At 38.5% G+C, this 20,317-nt stretch overlaps 1 protein-coding gene across 1 annotated transcript in view; it reads left to right on the top strand.

The window, feature by feature from the left end:
- The first annotated feature begins 9,036 nt into the window (after positions 1-9,036).
- Positions 9,037-20,317, top strand: part of st6gal1 (ST6 beta-galactosamide alpha-2,6-sialyltranferase 1) — a 34,162-nt gene continuing 22,881 nt past the window's right edge. Inside the window, exons 1-4 of the mRNA XM_084137658.1 lie at positions 9,037-9,398; positions 10,319-10,381; positions 18,460-18,666; positions 19,403-19,771. Coding sequence (XP_083993784.1) covers positions 9,387-9,398; positions 10,319-10,381; positions 18,460-18,666; positions 19,403-19,771 — 651 coding nt within the window. The 5' untranslated portion in view covers positions 9,037-9,386. The remainder of the gene's footprint in view (positions 9,399-10,318; positions 10,382-18,459; positions 18,667-19,402; positions 19,772-20,317) is intronic.

The following is a 20,317-nucleotide window of genomic DNA, read 5'->3' as shown; positions in this document are numbered from 1 at the left end:
AGGTAGCCTATACAGTAGGTGGCGGTAATACTCCTAAGGAGTGAACGGCCATGAAACGGAAAAAAGAAGAAGAAGAAGAAGAAGAAGAGCACGACCAGCGACTAATGCTGCGTTCCAGTCATAGGCCCTGTCCCAAATGGCGCACTTCATGCGGACTTTCGGTCTCGTGGACTTGAATTGCGCGTGCTCGCTGAGTCTACGAGTCCGTAGGCCGTCCCATTCAGCATTTTACCGCTCTGAAGTGTGCTCAGCAGCGCCCCCTTTGTACCCTTGAAGCGGTCTTCCATGAAGCCCGCATAGAAGCAGGCTCCACACACTTTAACTACCCAGGAATCCTTGCGAAAGGCCAATCAGACAACGGATGGGAGGAGATTTCACTCACGGATAATTGTTGACATGGCTGAGAAGAAAATATTACGGTTTTTATGACCTAAATGTACATTTTACCAGTTGTTACCTACAGTTTACAAACATTATGGTCATCGGCCAGTGGTTGATGTCTCAAACATAATAATAGCGTGTTTAATAATACGATCGCATTATGATTCATTAAATAATAGAACCGAATGTCAGGGCTTTACTGAGTCATATCAATGTAAACATAGTATGAATATCGAAACCTGTAAATTGAAAAAATGATGTTTAAATTATGTTTTAAAATTGTAATCTTAGTTCAAATGGAACATTATGTAGCCTATTATTATGTACAACTGTATACATCATTTAAATAAGCATGATATATCTATTGTTTAATGCCCAGGTGATATGCACAATATCAAAATATAGAACTGTAAAATTAGGATGTATAGTTGACATGCAGATAAGACGTCGGAGCGCAAAAATGTGATTTCTCCTGGCCAACAACAACCAGGCCGTTATTTCCTGGCGTGCCGATCGAGTCTGTCCCAAAAATACCTCTCAATGCGCCCTCGTGGACTCGCGCCAAGGGCCCTATAGGTCTGCACTACATGACGTCACCAAAGTGTGGACTCTGAGGAAGTCCACAAGTCCGGAATGTGCCATTTGGGACAGGGCCAACGACTGTAAAAAATATGGACAAAGCGTCTGTGACGTCACCCATAGACTTTCTGAAGAACGGGTTTGAAGCCGTTTATGGGGGGTATGGGCGGCGCCATCTTGGAAAATCTTAGGAAATCTTAACCCCGCCCACCTTCTGACGCAGCGCGCGTCACTCAGCTCGCTCTGCTACTCCGGTTATCTCTGTGTATATTTTAGGCAACGAAATATGTTATAAAACACCATATTAACTCTTTTCGTTTTCATTAAAAGAAATCTTAAACATTATAGCCACACAAATGTGGTCCAGGCAACGCGTATTGATTATATTCACTGCACATAACGTTTGCCTATTTATAAAAAAAACTAAATATAAAACACAAACCTGCCTCTTTTCGTTTTAAATATAATATAAAAATATTAAACATTTTAATATGGTCCAGGCAATGTGCATTTGTACTAAACAACAGATGTTGCAGTAAACAACATTACAGATCATATTCGTTGTATTAAAATTTAAAATGACAAAACTCAACCCAGTCTCTTTTTGTTAAATTTCACTTTTATCAATATTAGCCATTATAAAAGTAAAAGGTAAAGTTACAAGAAGCTATACAAATAAAGCAAACAATTCAGTCAAACATACAAAGTCAGCGCTCTAGTCTAACCATACAACGGTAAAGTTAAATAGCTTATAAAGTTTGGCCAGGGAACAAATTATAGATTCATGAAACCAAAAATCGCCCGTTAGATATACACAAGACGAATTATATCTCATGTTTAACCACTACAGAGACGCCAGAGACAGCGGCAAACCTCAGAACGACTAGCCGAGGAAAGGCTGTTCCAGGCGGGGTACATGCGCCGAGCGCCCGGTCATCGCGGGATCTCACAACTGGATACAATTTTCATAAATCTTTATAAATAAACCACAGATTTGAGCTTTAAACAACTACATTCTCGCCTGAAAAACTCTTAAAACTACATTTCATGATACAGAAACAGTAGTATTATATGTCAACTGTATTAAAAAATGGCGCTTCTTATGTTGTCATTCTCCGTGGCGCTGCCTTGTCAGCTGTCAATCAAAGTTAACCACGCCCTTATTGTCATACATTTTATATCTAAATACGATCTAAACTAACGAGTTAGAAAAAAATTCACAGCCCTCATGGTTGTCAGGCACTCGGAACCTATCGAAAAATACAATAAAAGTCCATGGGACCAACCTGTAAAAACATGAATTTATGCTGTGAAAACGGACATTTTAACATGGGGGCTATGGACATTTGCTCCCTTTTGGGACCTCGCCCTAGCGGATTTTCGATGTATTGCAGTTTTTCGCACTTCCGGGTAGGCTTCATTTTTCAGATCAGAATGTTGCCGCTTGGTTCCAGTCCAAAATTGTCATGCCCTTCATTCGCTAACTTCCCTCCGTCTCGTTCACTCGGATGTACGTCATTGCTTACGTTGCACGAGTGGCGACTACTGGCAGAAACTGCAATGGGCTGAATTGGAACGTCCTAAGCCCTTGATCACTTGGAATCAGCTATAGAGTTGATTTATCATTTACATTTTTTTCCTTTAAGAATTTGTTTAATGCAGCATCCAAATGTTTATATGTGTGTGGGTTGTTTTAAATAAATAAAAAATATAATTAATATATCATAGAGTTGTCTGTTGTGGTGGTGATTAGACGAGATCTGTGGTGACGTGATTGTGGGACATAGGTGCCTGAAGTGTACATATGAAGTAGACTCGCTCCCTCGATCAAAATCGAGGGAACGAGGGTCTGTCCACATAAACTTCCCTCGTCCACTTCACGAAGTGGAACGCACTTCAAAATGGCGGCAGGGATTCCCCCGCAGCACCAGTCTATGCCATGAACACACGACGACCTGTCTGTCGTGATCCAAGAAGTCGATCGGCACGGAGGATTTTAAACCTGTAAAGATGACTTCCAGGGAAAACGAAAGCGCCACGGTAAGTTTGCCGTTTATGTACAATCGGACTCAGGGCTCGACAGAATGTTTGGAACACATAGCTATGGTTTGTGTGACTCGTCTCTCTATGTAGGTAAGTCTCTATTTAATGTTATATTTCAAATTACAAAGATACAAAAATATAACAAATTGCTCCAAACAGTTTGGAAAAACAAATCTTTTTGCATTTTGAATGTGTCTAGTCGAAATGGTATAATGATTTATTGTGTGGTGGGACATTGTGAACAAATGACATATTAGAGTATTAAGGTGTGTGTTTGTGTTTGTGTGTGTGTGTACACAAGAGCAGGGCTGGACTGGGACAAAAAATCGGCCCTGGCATTTTGGCCCAGACTGGCCCACTATATGATCATAAACACCACCCATCTTTGCACGCCCTTAAATATATGCATACCATCTCCTATTCCTTAAAACCACTAATGCCATGTAATGAGTGAGTATAGGAACGAGTGAGAGTTAACAGATGAAATAAGTAAAAATGTGACATTTATTAATACAGTTGAACTATACTCCGAACAGTGATGAATCCTAAAACAAGCTATAAGCTGCATTGGCATAGCAATACCCATGTTTCTTACAGGATTTTTGGTAAAATTGTGGTGGGTGGACCTCTGTCCTTCTAGGGGGGGTTGGGGGCAAAAGGAAAGGAAACTTTCATAATTAGATTTGTACCTATTTCTATACTTGAAAGAGATAAGCACATGATCTTTTATTTTGACGCAAACTGCATCAAGCTTTTATTTTGGCGGAAAACATGGTTTACAAACGCCTCTCATTAAATTTCTAGTGAATTGCGGTAATCGTCAACTATACAGATGTGGAAATAATCTGTAACTGGGTTATGGGTTCCTACACTCATGACATTGCCTAAGTGTTTTGAAAGTAGTTCTGCTTACCGCGGACTCTACACTTTCTCATCTCTCTCCTGATCCAGATCCTCCTCACTATCATCATCATCACAGGAGCTGATGAAGGGCAGAAAACATACTGTACATTTTGACAGTTTACAGTGTCTGCTTTAAGGGCCTGTTTCTATTGTTTCACGCTATTTCTCTGCACATTCCTTGCGTTTCTTCTCCATCTCGCTGACTATTTTGACAGATACACACTGACGCTGCTACACGCTCGCTCACTCGTTTAAAGTTGTGATTGGGCCAGCCCAGTGTCAATCAAGAAAAGAACCAATGGGCCGCTGATCTACGTGTTTCATGGGCTGGTCTGTCAGAAACAAAAAAACTAACGCTGACTTTTTTTGACCAATGCATTACACCAGCACAAACCCAGCGCGTTCGCGCGATGTTGTTGGTTACCTAGTAACGAACGTATGGTGCGTGTGCGTGCACACTTTGTGTGCGTGCGCCTCGTACACAACGTTATATATAAAGCTTGCAGGACAACTTGGTTGGCATTGCCTTTTCAGCGTGAGAAATACATGGTGTGGCATGTGAGCGTGTGAACTGGTTGAATTGCGTGTCTCACGGCCAATGCGTGAGACTTGAGAACCCTGGCCTGCAGGCTGTGTAGTAACAGTGTCGCATGATCACGAACGGCTCGCGCTGCACTGGTCCAAACTGATAAACGGTCCTTCAACCACACAATAACGAGCAGTTTCGTTCCGCGCAACGCGCCTACATTTGAAATAACGAAATTGTAATTGAAATCGGCATTGTAAGCATATGATTTTTTTAAAACTTTGAACAAATATTTTTATAGAAAATTAATAGTGGAACATTTTATGCATCTTTATTCACCTCAAAGCATATCCGCTCCCGCTCCCGAATGATAGTTTTGTCTAGTGTTGGGTCCGAGTCCACCATTGTCGAGTCCGAGTCGAGTCCAAGTCCTTAACAATCGAGTCCGAGTCCAAAGAGGGCCGAGTCGCACTTGAGTCCGAGTCCTTAACATCCGAGTCGAGTCCGGCCGAGTCCACAAAGATTTAAATGGTTTTAAATTGACCTTTCACAAAGACCCGCCCCTCTTACTGTCGCTACGTCCGACAAGCCATTCCCCTCTCACTCCACATGTTCTCACACAGTGAAATATATATTGCGGAGCAAAGAGGACACTGACAAAGCGCCAACAGACAAGATAAGGCTACTTCTGGTATGAAATAAAGTCTCAGCTTTCAAATTTTGTAATTTTTATGAAATTAAAACAATACACACCGTTTTGTGGTGCTTTAATATAGGCCTCAACTCAAGCAGCACATGAACCGATAATATCTTCTAGTTATAGCACGAATTAAACATGAATGAACATCAGAACTGCAAAAAGAATTCAATACAAACCATTTTTCAAGTTCAAGTCCAATGACTTTAATCTACTATCTGGGCTGAGTTCAGCCCCGACAAAACGTTGCACAACGTTTTTTAAACAGAAACGGTGATGCGTTGAACACACTGTTCTGATGACGCAAGAGTTGCAACTATGGCAGCTGAGAAGGCCATTCTTTGTGTTCTTTGTGAAGAATTTTCGGAGCCTGATGAAGTCGGTATAAATATGTGTTTAATACTACAAAATATGCCCGATGTTACAGTTACTGCACTTGCCGCCCAGAACAACAGAGAACATCCCAATGGAGTGAAGGGATTGCTGAAACTGAAATGGAAGCACACATCTTACCTAATTCAGACTAAAACACATCTATTTAGCCTCACATACTGACTTTATTTGTAGTTCATACTGTTTTAATACCCTGTATTTTCTTTCTCATTTTTAGGAAAAGCACTTAATTGCCATTGTTTATTTCTATACCAAATGTCATACACTTGCAATGAAGCTAAAAATATAAACGACTAGGCTACATCATTATGTTGATATCCTATATTTTTACAATAAAACTAACTTACGACAAACATGTCTTCTAATATCCTCAGTTGTTGCGTATACCGAGCTGCAACGAACACATTTGTAAATTACTTTCCTTGAACCCATTGTGCGAGTTCACTTTAATACCGTGTGCTTTATATACATGTTGCTGCTGATTGGACTGCAGTTCTGACACACCCACCAAACAAGAGAAAACGTATCTCAAACCCCGTTGCACACCGGTGCACGCCGTTTCCAGGAAACATGACGTTCAACCCGGAAACCGTAGCAAAACGTTGCGCACCGTTTTGAACTTGAACGTGCCCCTGGTTTGGTTTGTTTGTCGGACAAAAATGGCAGGTATCTGCATTATGATTGGTCAGATCGCATGTCAATCAAATTCCAGTGAAAGGTCTCAACACTGAGCTCTTAAATTAATATGTTAAACCTTACAAAATGACTCCAATGTATAGTTACAGTCATACGTTTACCTATCGTACATCTTTCAGATTCTGCAAGGTAATGCTCAAGAATATAACATGCATTAAGAGCCAGGAGTAAACTTTTGAGCAAGATGACGTTGATTTTTAAAATTGTATTTATTTTGATTATCTTATTTTGTTTTACATGCTAATATCTTATTTAGCCTCTAAATGGCAGGACTAAATTAATTAATGAATTTTTAAATAAAATAAGAGCAATTTACACCAATGATCCAGTTCAAAAATGTACACTCCCTGGCTCCTAATGGTTGCTTCCTTCTTGAGCATCACTAAATGTTTGCAGGGTTTGTAATAGTTGTGTATGAGTCCATCAGTTGTCTTCAGTGTGACAAGATGGATCTCACAATCATAGTCACTGCTAGTAAGGAGTCAAATATGCAGAAGATGCTGGAAAAGCAAAGAATGTGCAGGAGCTGGAGGATTTTTCCTCATGAACAACCAATAAAAAAACAAAAATAAAAAAAAACTTGTGGATCATTCAGGTAATGAAACACAATATTAAAATCAAGCCTATGTAATTTGTCTTGTATTTTGTGTTTGTATTTTTTCTTGTGGACTAGGCTATTAAACATCCATTATGTGAAAAAGATTTTTCAGGGCAGTAATAAATAGAAACAATGTTTTTATGATCATCCTCATTAAAAAATAAATAAATATTACATTTTGGAGATTCTGAATGGTGTATGTAAACTTATGACTAAAGTGTAGGCTAAATCAATGTAACAAAAATCATATTAGACGCAAACATGTTGCTTTGGTTATCACGTTCTCATGTTGCTATGGTTACTGTGTCAATCATCGCAATTTCATGACTCACAGGACTAAAATTCTGCGGATTCTCTCCCACATTTAAATGCAGTTATCACTCTTTTTAATTTAATCTACAAGCATGAAAAAATATATTATTTAGATTGTCAATAGTGCTCACTTTAAGCCATCACTTACTTACCGCGTTCTGCACTCTCACTGAAACTCTCGTCATAAATACTGAAGCGAATCTCTTATTTATATCGCGTCAAGACTTTGTTGTTTATGAGGAGATTTGCGAAAGGATAAAACTCGCGCTGATTCTGAACATACGTTTTGAGCGACTTCTCCGCATGGTGACTCAAAACGCCTCTGATTGGCCACTGTGTTCATGCGCTTAATATACATATCTGTGATTGGCTACAATGCTCAACACTGACACAACACAATGTAAGCAGTTTCGTTTCGTTTTTGAATAATAGTGTGTCCTCCAGTGCCCGGACTCGACTGTACTCGGCAAATTTTCCGAGTCTAAAATGTCCGAGTCCATGTCAAGTCCGAGTGCAAATTCATCCGAGTGCGTGACAAGTCCGAGTTCATTAAAAATTGGACTCGAGTCCGAGTCCGAGTACCCCAACTCTAGTTTTGTCATTACTCACTCGCCATCAAGTTGATCCAAACCTGTATGTGTTTCTTTCTTCTGTTGAACACAAACGAAGATACCAGTATCAAGACAGTTGACGGCACCCATTGACTTCCAAATACTATGGAAGTCAATGAGTGCCGTCAACTGTTTGGTTACCAACACATTCTTCATAATATCTTATTTTGTGTTCAACAGAAGAAAGAAACTCATGCAGGTTTGGAATAACATGAGGGGAGTGAATGATGACACAAATTTTACTTTTGGATGACAGCACTCTGACTATGTCGAGCAGTTTACTACTACTACAATACCCATTACGTCACGTGGGGATGTAGCTCAGTGGTAGAGCGCATGCTTCGCATGTATGAGGTCCCGGGTTCAATCCCCGGCATCTCCACTTTTTCGGCAATACATCAATAAAATAATAAATTTATATTTTTATATTATATCATATTTAGGTAGTATTGAGATTAATCTTTTTTTACACGCACAAAGAAAATATACTTTCAGTACTACCAGATTTTTTATTTTATTTTTTACAACATTTATCATTTTCAACCAACTGTGATCACGTAACTGCTTCCAAAAATATAAGTCACACTAGCAAAGGCAAAACAACTATCAGACTGCTGCAAACATTTTACATCACCAGAATTCAGCAGCAAGTAAACAAGAGTTTACATTTGTGTTTTATGTGTTGTATTTATGTTCATAAAAAGTCATATACGTGGACCAAAAAAACATTGAGACTTAAGAAAGCAGGATTTGAGCTGAGCATTTTATAAGGACTTTAAAGGTATTTACCATAGACTGTAAAAAATAGGTATTTACATAATAATGCTGATCGTTAGTTAAAAATCATGGTTCCACTGGGGCTCGAACCCAGGACCTTCTGCGTGTAAAGCAGACGTGATAACCGCTACACTATGGAACCCGTATGAAACACAGCTTCAACCACGTTCCATATGAACTGCACTTCATTTAAGATGATATTTTATTCATCATAGAAGTTAATTGAATATGTAATCAAATCACAATATAACACAAACAACATGTAGGCTATTTATTGCAGTATTTCAACAAAACTATTAACATTGCTTTGTTCATTCAAACGGATCAATGAAGACGGAGAAAGGGTTTCACGTTAAATGTAGAAAACGTCTGAAATATATATATTTGCATTTAATAGATTTATTTTACCACCCAATGCAATGTGTGCATTTGTGACAGTTTCGTGTCAGAAGTACATAAATAATTAGCAATAGGAGAAAAAGACGCAGAATCCTCTGCATTCACAGCCGCAGTCGCACGCGATAATAAGGGCACAGACCGCTCTCGTCCGCTAGAGACATCAATGAACCATCAACGCACCAGCTCAGAGTCTGTCCATATTATTATGCAGTATATAAACATGGCGGTTTATCAACATGCCTCAGCTCGAAAAGATCTATATTTAGATGGCATTTTGTAGAGCATCTCTTCGAAAGGTAAAAGGGAAAAAGTCTTGTCGTGATTTAGGTTATTATACTAAGGGATTATACAATATAGGTTTCCTCTATGCATAATCTGTATCCATAAATCAACCAAATCAACCAAAATGCAAAGATCGGGCACTGGAGAAAACGGATTGAACTAACCAAAAAGAATAGCATCGGAAAAAATATGGGATACAAGGTAGGCGTGCAAATAATATTTGTCTCATTCACGCAGCATCATTTCGCTCCACTTCAATGTCTCAAGTCATTTAGAATTTAAAATAACATTGGTGTTGTTTAATCCTTAAATGTTCGGTGCGTGCATTTAAAAATCAGCAAAACCGAATCTGAATTGACCATCACGCACAAAAGAGATGCCTGAAATTATATTGTTATTCAATTTTTTATAGCCTATATTTACTCCGTGTGTTATGTAAAGCAGAATGCGGGTGCATTAATCAGGCCTATGCATAGCTTATTTTATATGGACACCCTCATGTCCCATTCAAACTTATGAAGGCAAGAGTGTCTGATAGCCATATCATTTTTTTTTTTGTAGCCAGTTTTGCCTCTATCTTTAATAAGTTAAATTTGTATGTATTTATGATTAAAGAGGACACAATACAATATAAACACAAAACAACTATAACATCTATCTATCTATCTATCCACCCCCCAATTTGCATATCAGCGAGGTCAAAATATTCAAATCAAATTATATATTTTTATACCTCAAATTCAGGAACTGCAGACTGCAATTTGCATATGAGTGGAGTGCTACATTTTCATAATTATTAGTACAAAACTCCAAACTCATCACACTTGAAACACAGCTAGTCATTATTTAAAAATGTGATCATGTGCTTTAATTATGGTTACAAAATCGTAATTTTTTATTATTATTATTAATAATCATAATTATTAAGTTTTTCAACTTGGTCAAAGCTATAGCAAACAATGTTTGAAAAAATACTTGTTTCAAATCACCCTTGTTCCTCAATTAAACATGTTACAGTACAGGCCACAGTTGCCACACAATAAAAAAACACTAATTTATGTAATTGGCATAAAATCCATGTTTGTAATTCATAGTTTTCATGTGATGTCACACCCTTACAGGAACACCAACCTGGAGGGCAAAACAAGGCTTTCCACCATCGCTCGCCAGTTATTTTTTACCAGGTTTGTACTAATTATTAGTGATATTAAAAGACAATTATACACCTTATTGATGATGCATACTATGTACAGGCAAGCAGATGAACCCAGAGTATAAACACAACGCACAGTTTCTTGTTAAGCATTTTTCCATACAAAACTATAATTAAAAAAGCCTAACTATTTAGCATGTTACATTTGTTCATATTCTGGGCTCATCTGCTCGCATGTAAGCAGTTCTATGGATTGCAGGTCTCTGTGGCAGTCACATGGCTGAAACCTATGAGTAATATATATCCAGTAGATTATTAAAAGGTGTGATGAAGATGTAACACAGCCATAAGGTTTTGTTTTGAAATATTCTTCAGTCTGGTGTTCAGTCACTGTGTAGTGCAATCCAACAATAAAAATGTGTGATGCAGAATGACATTAACAACACTGAACAAAAAACTGAGAGCTTAAATACACATGGAATGACAATAAACAGAACAAGGAAGAGGTGTTTCTAATCAGAAACCATAGTAACAAACGATGAACATGAACTCAGGGAGACAGAAACAGACAGAAACAAGAAAACAATAACAATGAAAATGAAACATGACTGTTACAACTTGTTGTTAGTGTTGTTTTTAGGTCGTTGTGACAAAGTATGTTTGCTGGGTGATAACTGTGGTAATCTGCACGCATGTAAATAATTAAAGCGCCGCGCCTCTCTGTGGAAACCCCCGTTATTTATTTAACTGAATCGCAGTCTTTGGGATTTCACATTAGCACTGTGCTATATTGTGATTGTAAAGGGTTTTAAATATACCCCTCACGGATGACTGCTGCATATAAACATAATAAAAACACAACTTTTTAGGCTTGGACTATTGGGCTAGACAGGCTTGGCTAATAGGCTAATAGACAGGCTTGGACTTCTCTCTTGTCCTTCACTGTCACTCCTGTCGCACTATCGCTCCTCCTTTTATCAGTCCAAAACTCAAGACCGGTGTGGCACGCAGGTGACGCTCATTAGCAAATCGCGCCACCGGCCTCGCACCGTGCTCACGGCTCTCGGCCCTGCCCTGCTTGCCTGTTAAAAGTACCTCAGCTCCGTGCACATTAGCTGCTCCATTCAAACTCAGTTTCTGCATGTGCTGTTTGTTTAGGTTTCCAATAACATGCATTTGGGAATGCAAAAAGTCAGACTCGGTTTGTGTTTCATAGTTGCACTGATATCATTTATATGCGTGGAGTGCACACGGTGTACTGTACAGCCCATAAAACTCCCAAACAGCCTCCAGACACTGCTGCAATCACCCTCCATCAAAACACTTTGTCTCGCATACAAAAATAAGACCCGGCATTGAGCTGAATACCAAATCAGCCCATTAGAGCACAGGGGCACTTGCTACTTAGCAACCAAAGGGATTTAAAGCTGCAGTACCCGACAACAAAGGACTAAGATCAGGATCTTTTACAGGGTATTATAGCTGGTGTGAGCTTATTCCATGTTTTAATCGAAAAATGTTAACATGATAGCTGCAATGAAAAGAAGCAGAGGAATGAAACAAATACCAAACATCCTTAAAAATGGAAGCATGATCAAAAGAAATGTTTTTGTTTGTTTTTAAAGCATTGCGATGCCGCTTTTTTCTTAATTTTTCCAGGGAAAGGCGTAAAAATTATTATTCCATATTCCAAATATGACGATTTCAGAATTATGTGTATTTCAATAATAACCAATACAGGATCAAAATGTTCCATTACTCTTGAGAGTAACAAATTAAACTGCTAAATGCATTGTAATATCAAAGTTGGCCTTCAATTAAATCAAATCAAATCAAGTATATTTGTATAGCGCTTTTCACAATACAGATTGTATCAAAGCAGCTTCACAGTATTAAATTAAAATAAAATAATACAACAAGGTTTGTTTCTAGTGGAATTTATTGATTGATAGAATAAAATTAAATATCCCCAAAATATCCCCAACTGAGCAAGCCAAAGGCAACAGTGGCAAGGAACCGAAAAAACTCCATCAAGTGACCTAATGGTGTCCTAAAACTCCATCAGGTGACCTAATGGAGAAAAAAAAAACCTTGGGAGAACCCAGGCTCAGTCGGGGCCAGTTCTCCTCTGGCATTTATGAACTAGAGGCCGGATTGTAGTTTGAACTGTAAGATTAACAATATTATATGAATGCCTGGCCGAAAAGATGCGTCTTTAATCTAGTTTTAAACTGGGAGAGCGAGTCCGAGCAACGAACAGTATCAGGAAGACTATTCCAGAGTTTCGGAGCCAAATGTGAAAATGCTCTCCCTCCTTTGGTTGATCTGGATATCCTAGGTATGACCAAAAGCCTCGAATCTATTGATCTTAAAGAGCGCGATGGATTATAGGGCGATAGAAGATCCGTTAAAAATAGACTGGAGCTAAGCCATTTAGGGCTTTATAAGTCAGTAGCAATACCTTATAATTAATACGGAACTTTATAGGTAACCAATGTAGTGATGATAAAATCGGTGTTATATGATCATATTTACTTGATCCAGTAAGAACTCTAGCAGCTGCATTTTGGACCAACTGTAGCTTGTTTAATGAGGACGCAGGACAACCAGCTAATAAAGCATTACAGTAATCTAGTCTCGAGGTCATGAATGCATGAACTAACTTTTCTGCATCAGAAACTGATAGCATGTTACGTAGCTTAGCAATGTTTCTAAGGTGGAAAAAGGCTGTTTTTGTAACATACGAAATATGATTTTCAAAAGACAGGTTACAATCGAGTATAACACCTAGGTCTTTTACTGTAGAGGATAAAGTAACAGGACATCCTACGATGTCAAAGTTGTATTGTGAGGTTCTGTGGGCGGTTTTTTGAACCGATAAGTATTACCTCTGTCTTGTCTGGATTTAATAAAAGAAAATTACGCGTCATCCAATCTTTTATATCTTTAACACACTCTGTCAATTTAGATAATTTAGCGTTTTCATCCGGCCGTGATGAAATATAGATTTGAGTGTCATCAGCATAACAATGGAAACTAATTCCATGTTTCCTTATAATATTTCCAAGTGGCAGCATATATATTGAGAATAACAGAGGGCCTAACACAGATCCCTGCGGCACTCCATAGTTTACTGGAGTTATGATCGATTTTTCTCCATTTAAATAGACAAAATGGTAGCGGTCAGATAAGTATGATCTAAACCAGCTTAATGCTTGTCCTTGAACACCAGTATAATTTTGTAGTCGATCTAAGAGTATTGTGTGATCTATAGTATCGAACGCAGCACTTAGATCAAGTAAAACTAGTATTGAGATACAGCCTTGGTCAGAAGCTAAAAGTAAATCATTTGTGATTTTAAGGAGCGCAGTTTCAGTGCTATGATGCGGCCTGAATCCAGACTGAAACTTTTCATAGATATCATTTTCTTGCAAGAAAGAGCCCAGTTGAGTGGACACAACTTTTTCTAGTATTTTAGACATAAATGGAAGATTTGAAATGGGTCTATAATTTGCTAGATTATTATGATCTAATTGTGGTTTCTTAATGAGAGGTTTTATAACTGCCAGTTTAAATGTTCTTGGAACATGACCTAAAGATAAAGATGAGTTAATAATATTGAGGAGATTAGATATAATTAGATATAAAATGATATGTTTATAAATAATTTACTATTAAAGAAATTTCTTTAATAGTAAATTATTTATAAAAATATAATATATTCTATAATTTAATATAATTAGGAGGATGATATTAATTTTCATTAAGGAATATACTCTGGATTTCCACTATATTAATTATAATTATATATATATTTGGGATGCACCGATATGAACATTTTGGCTAATACGATAACCGATAATTATTTTTATTTGAAAGCCGATAACCGATATATGTGACCCTGGACCACAAAACCAGTCACATAAAAAATCATATAAAAGCTGAATAAATAAGCGTTCCATTGATGTATGGTTTGTTAGGATAGGACAATATTTGGCCGAGATACGACTATTTGAAAATCTGGAATCTGAGGGTGCAGAAAAATAGAAACATTGAGAAAATCGCCTTTAAAGTTGTCCATTTATGTTCGCGATTGTGCTGCATTCACTCACAAAAATAAGTGTTTCATATATTTACGCAAACGCATATATATTTACCTCGGGTTTCTCAAACTCCATCTCTGCATGCTTTGAGTTTGGGTTGCTTATAACGTTCATCTGGGAACGCAGTGTGCCATTTCACAAGATTTGTAACGTACCTCATTAGTAAATCATAAATATGTTGCTAAATATGCGAATTGTTGTTCATCGTTTCAAAATAAAAGTTTAAACTCTCGCTCTGAGTTTGTATGTTTTGATGTGCACATGTTCTTGTTCAAGAGGCTGTTGCATTTCTATCATACAGAAGTGACCAAATATTAAAGATTAAGTGGACATTGGAATAAAATCTTGTTTGGCCAATATTAAAGGATTTGATAATGCCGTAGTGTAACAACAACTAACACCAGGCCGTTGGCGCCTTCTGCAGGCATTTGTTATAATATGTAATGTATGCAAGTTATGTTTATATTAGTTTATATCATATATTTAACATAGTGTATTTTAACAGTGTTGTTCAATAAAACCCATATAATTACTTTGATCCTTTATTTGAACCAATTATTATTGCTTATTATATATTTGTATTTTAAGTAATTTTAAAGGCTGTTGTTCACTTGGATCTATTTTTATTATGTCAATTTCTTTATCCGATTAATCGATGGAATAATCGGTAGAATACTCAATCACTAAAATAATCGATAGCTGCAGCCCTAGCTGCCGCTTTACTTTCGTTTTGTGCGTTTATTTATTAAAGTGTTTGAACGTTCGCCGGTTCCCGCCTCCTCCTTCACTGAACAAAAACCTCTCAACATTGGTTCCGAAACCTGGGATGAAGGAGAGACACGTTGTCGGAGAGCTCTCGCTGCTGAGGGCGAGTGAGAGCCTCTCGGCTGGTTGAGGACCAGTTTTCAGTTCCCCCCCTGACTGCAAGCAACAACTCTTGCCGATTGGTCTGCGCGATGCCGCATGAAGTCGAACATCTAAACAAACTGTGTATTTGACAAATATTGCATCTAATCCAATTTGTCTGTGATAAAGTATGCAAAGACCACGCAAGTGTCCAACTTGGCGGCTCCGTTTTCAATTCCGCCCCTGACTGCAAGTGGCAACTCGATTGGATTGGAGTGCCGCATAAAGTCGAACACACCTAAACAAACCTTTTGAATCTGGTGTTTTTGTCATGTGATGGCATAGTTATGTCATGTGATACTGTCACATGATATTTATTAATGACAACTTATAAGACTCATTGATACTCTCCCATACTCTGACCAAAGTTTCTTAGTTGTAACATCACGGTATGTGGTAGTAAGTTTTAATTTTGTAAGGTTGCAAGCCATGATTTCATAAAAGCTTTTTGCAATTTAAATCCTACTTTGAGTACCTTGCACTACCATTTTTGTATTGAGCTGCATATCCCTTATCTAGAGAGCACCAGTATGTATTAATTGATAAGCACTCTTTACACGTCATGTATGAAGTTTTGCTTACTGTCATGAAACTGATGTTCTGTGTAACTACAATTATTTTATGGACCCTTTATTCTGGGCATAATTATTAAAATTATAAAATTCTGTGTAAAAATATTACTTTAGTTAAAATGGTCTTTTCTAGGCCAACACCAATGGAACTACCACAATTTCTTAAACCAATTTGTCTGCTCCCTTTAAGGCATTGGCAGGTTTCAAATGTACTCCAGAGACCTGAACTGCATTACTAAACTCTGCTAGCTTAAATTTAGGTCAACTGAAGCAAGCTTATTACAGCATGTTACATATTTAACACAACAGTTAACCCAACCAGGGCCGTACCCACCATTGAGGTCCCCAAGGTCCAGAATTTTTTCTGAGGTGTATATAATAAAGGTAGTGATAATCACCTAATACAAACTCTGCTTTGGTGCTGCACGAATATTGCACAGCCAAGATAACCAACCTACTCATCCGAGCTGCCGCCAGTGGTCAAACACCGATCATCAATTTCAAAATGTTTGAGATGACCAATCAAATCAAAGTAGGTGGGCTTTATGTTTACAGAAGCTGCTGAATGCTGATCACGAATTCCATCGCAACGCTTCAGTAAATGGTCATAAAGTGTGAGATAATATGCAAGTAGCTAAACTCAATATATAATATTTGACAGCTGTTTTACAATAGAAATGTTAAACGACCGACAGAAATACAATTAGTTACGCAAACTAATAAACTTTTGTTTAATTTAGCTATTTTTAAAATATATAATTTACGTGATTCATTGTAATTCGTAACAGTGTGAGACAAGAAACATTAACGAAGCAGTTTTCATCATGCATAAGATTAATAATGAATGTGCATACGTCGCACACTGATGTAAACAAGCACAACATGCAAGAGCAGCATGATGGAACGAGTGAAGGAGACGCACTGAATGAAAATACACATTCACTCTCTGACAGTAGATGGCGCTTGTCACTACTCGATATCCATCCATCCCTCCATCCCTCCAAATAATGTACTCTACTCCCCACTGACATGGTTTTAAAGCTGTTGTTATCCGCTGCATCATCACTAAAGTTTAAGCCTTGCCAATTTAAATATTTAAGCGTGTTACTCAAGCACTATGTAGGAAGTTTTCTGTGTGCAAACATCCAAAACGGAACCCAGAAAAGCTGCGTCAGTCAGTGTGCGATCACTGGCAAAAAGTTAGTTTTAGGTCCTGTATATAAACATTATCAACAAAAAACAGCAATTATCTGGTATTGTCACGGCTCGTAGCAAGGAAGACGGAGATGAAAGTAGTTAAAGCTGCCGTCGGCAACATTTTTTTGATCAAATTCAGTGAAATTGACACTATAATCCGACAGAACAACATAACTAAGTTGGTTTTAGAAAAAAACCCGAGCTTCTAACTCCACCTGGAGCGTGTTATTTGTTTTGCAAAAATCCACCGCTCCCGTCTCATCGGGTCCAATCAGCGCAGGGGGGTGTGAGATCTGACTGTCAATCACAGTTCGTGCACACGCCACAGATCCCCCCTCCCTCGCGCAGACGCGCACATTACAATATCACATGCACACGACACGCCTGAAGTTCGCCTGAAGATTGTACGAAGCGTGATGGCGGAGAGAAAATCTACTAACAAGCTTCCAATTCCTCGGTTATTGCTATCTATGGATAGATTAGCCAGGGCAGCCTACCTCCGAGTCCATGGTGTTGATCGATGCTGAAGAGACGGACGCGTTCACAGAAATGAGAGTTGTAAACATTCAAAATTTTGGCTAAGTCCACTCAATCTGCCAGACTTGCCGACTGCAGCTTTAAAACACTTTCTTTAATAATATAAACTCAGGAACAGGCAAACAGGTGAGACATGAACAAACAATACTGGACACTGAACTGAATACAGGCAGGAACTAAATACACAGTGGTGATGAACACAAACGACAGGCAGCTGTGAGGAAGGTGATCAATGCTTTTCCCTTCACACTAATTTAATTTCTAACATGGCCTGTTCCTTGATTGAGTTTACTAGAGCTTCAAAATAAATATTTTGTTTTTGTTAACATTTAAATATAATAAATGCTTTAGGTCCTGTATATAAACATTATCAACAAAAACCAGCAATTCTCTGGTATTGTCACGGTTCGTAGCAAGGAAGACGGAGATGAAAGTAGTTAAAACACTTTCTTTAATAATATAAACTCAGGAACAGGCAAACAGGTGAGACATGAACAAACAATACTGGACACTGAAGTGAATACAGGCAGGAACTAAATACACAGTGGTGATGAACACAAACGACAGGCAGCTGTGAGGAAGGTGATCAATGCTTTTCCCTTCACACTAATTTAATTTCTAACATGGCCTGTTCCTTGATTGAGTTTACTAGAGCTTCAAAATAAATATTTTTAAACTGTTTTTATATGTCTTCAATTCAGCTGAACCTATTCATATGCTTCTATGCATCTGGCAACTTCATTTTCAGAGGTCATCCTTTAATTTTCTAATATTGTCTGTAATTCATTATCCAGATCCCAGGGGCTGCCATGGATCGTGTTAGCCTACTCTGGAGGTTGAGACGTCGGGCCCGTCGAGGAGCCCTGTGCATGGCTCTGTTCTGTATGACTATGGCTCTCCTGTACACCTTTTGCGCTGAAAACAGCATACCTGTCACAGATGCAATTTTTGGCGTGAAGGCGAGAACTCGAGCTCAACCAAGAGCACACACAATTGTTAAGGTATGTCAAAGAGATTCCTTTCCTCACACTGCTTTCTGCTCTATCTAGAGTGCTGTAGGAATGAGACTTAAAACAATAAAATTAGGGGTTTTTTTTGCACATCCTGTTCCATCATCCCAAAGTCAGTGTTTTTTTTTTGTTTTTTTGTTAAATACCTGAAATAAGATCTGTGGTTAAGACAAGCTTATATGTGCCATAAAATACATCAAGCAAGCTTTGAGGGTGTTGATGGACTGGTCAAAAACATGATTTTCTCAGCTTTTTTATTAAAATGTTGTTGTAATGAAACTTCTTTTTCAACGTCTTTTGATATATTGACTGTTTACATATTCATACAAAAAAATATCTTGGGGGCCATGAACGTTTTGTGAATATGGTCAAAAATGCTGGCGCTGGCTGGCAACTTTTTTAGAAAACGAGGAAAGAGTTAAACATCACGAAGAAGAAAAGTCTTCTACACTATAGTCGGCTTTTACAGCCTTGTGTTTATAATCGTGCTCTTGCAAACTATTCTAACTTAAACATTCCTATTTATAGATTTTAAATAAAGTTTAAAAGAGCTCATTTTTGGCAATAATCCAAGTTACTGGAAAAAACGCTATTGGCTTCTTGTCCAGGGAACCAGAGTGATGCTAATTTCCGGGTTGGCCTACAAAATTACGTCATCCCTGCAGCACTCTATTAGGTAAAAAATGAAAAATACTTTATTACTAAAAGTGACATTGATCTATCGAAGGTATTGCGGGGAACAGGAGGGTCAAAACCCATGTATACTGACCCTCAAAAGCTCCCAGGTGTCATTCCTGGAGATCCTCAGAAGCCTATTCCCATCCTGTCATCTTCTAACTACTCAATGGAGAGCAGTTCCAAAGACCGCAGCCTCAGGGGAAAAAGAAGAGAGCATGGGTTATTTTACTGGCTTTTGGCGCAACCGCTGAGACGTGCTTTAGAGACTATTTTTGGAGGCCAACGAAGAGGAGAGGGTGCCGCAAGTGGGGATGCTGTTGTTTTTGGGCCAAATGGAGCACTCGGAGAAGTCTGGAATGAGGAGATGTCAAGCACCATGCTGGGAAAAAGGCTGAGGAAGGTGGTGCAGAACTACCAGGTGAGCGAAACTGAAAGACATCTAAAAGCCTTTACTATATAAAAACAGTAAAAAACTGCAAGGACTGCTGAGCAGCAAGGCATGAAGTCTCTTCAGTTAATCCATTTTACATAATCCTCTGAGGAAGAAGCTCTACTGCTATCAGTGTATATGATTATATCTCTTAAAATCCAGAAAACGTTGGTTCCCTTTCGTTCGGTCACTCCTACGTCACGTCAGTAGGAGTTACCAACGAATTGGGATCACACTAGGGAGACCAATTGCCTTCGAGTGAAACTAAAACGAGCCAATGGACATTGGCATGCAGGATTTGCATTCCTCGCCCCGCCTGCCAGTGCGGGTATAAAGTGGAAGCGCGAGCATACACAAATCGCTTTCTTCTTCAGAGCCGATCGGTTGTGTCCTCTGAGTGAATGAGCGTTTGGGATAGTGATTCTACAAGCTCAACGAGTCTGTTTCTGAATGTGGTCAATATCTGCCACCGGTTGATGGCCATGATCGCTGCCTCTAGTGTTTGGGCCTCGCGCACGCTGAGACAGCGTTCGT

This window comes from Abramis brama (genome assembly GCF_963993115.1).
Source record: "Abramis brama genome assembly, chromosome: 15".
In the NCBI taxonomy this organism is placed as follows: domain Eukaryota; kingdom Metazoa; phylum Chordata; class Actinopteri; order Cypriniformes; family Leuciscidae; genus Abramis; species Abramis brama.
Note: the sequence above shows the minus strand (reverse complement) of the source record. Positions and strands in the feature narration are given on the sequence as shown.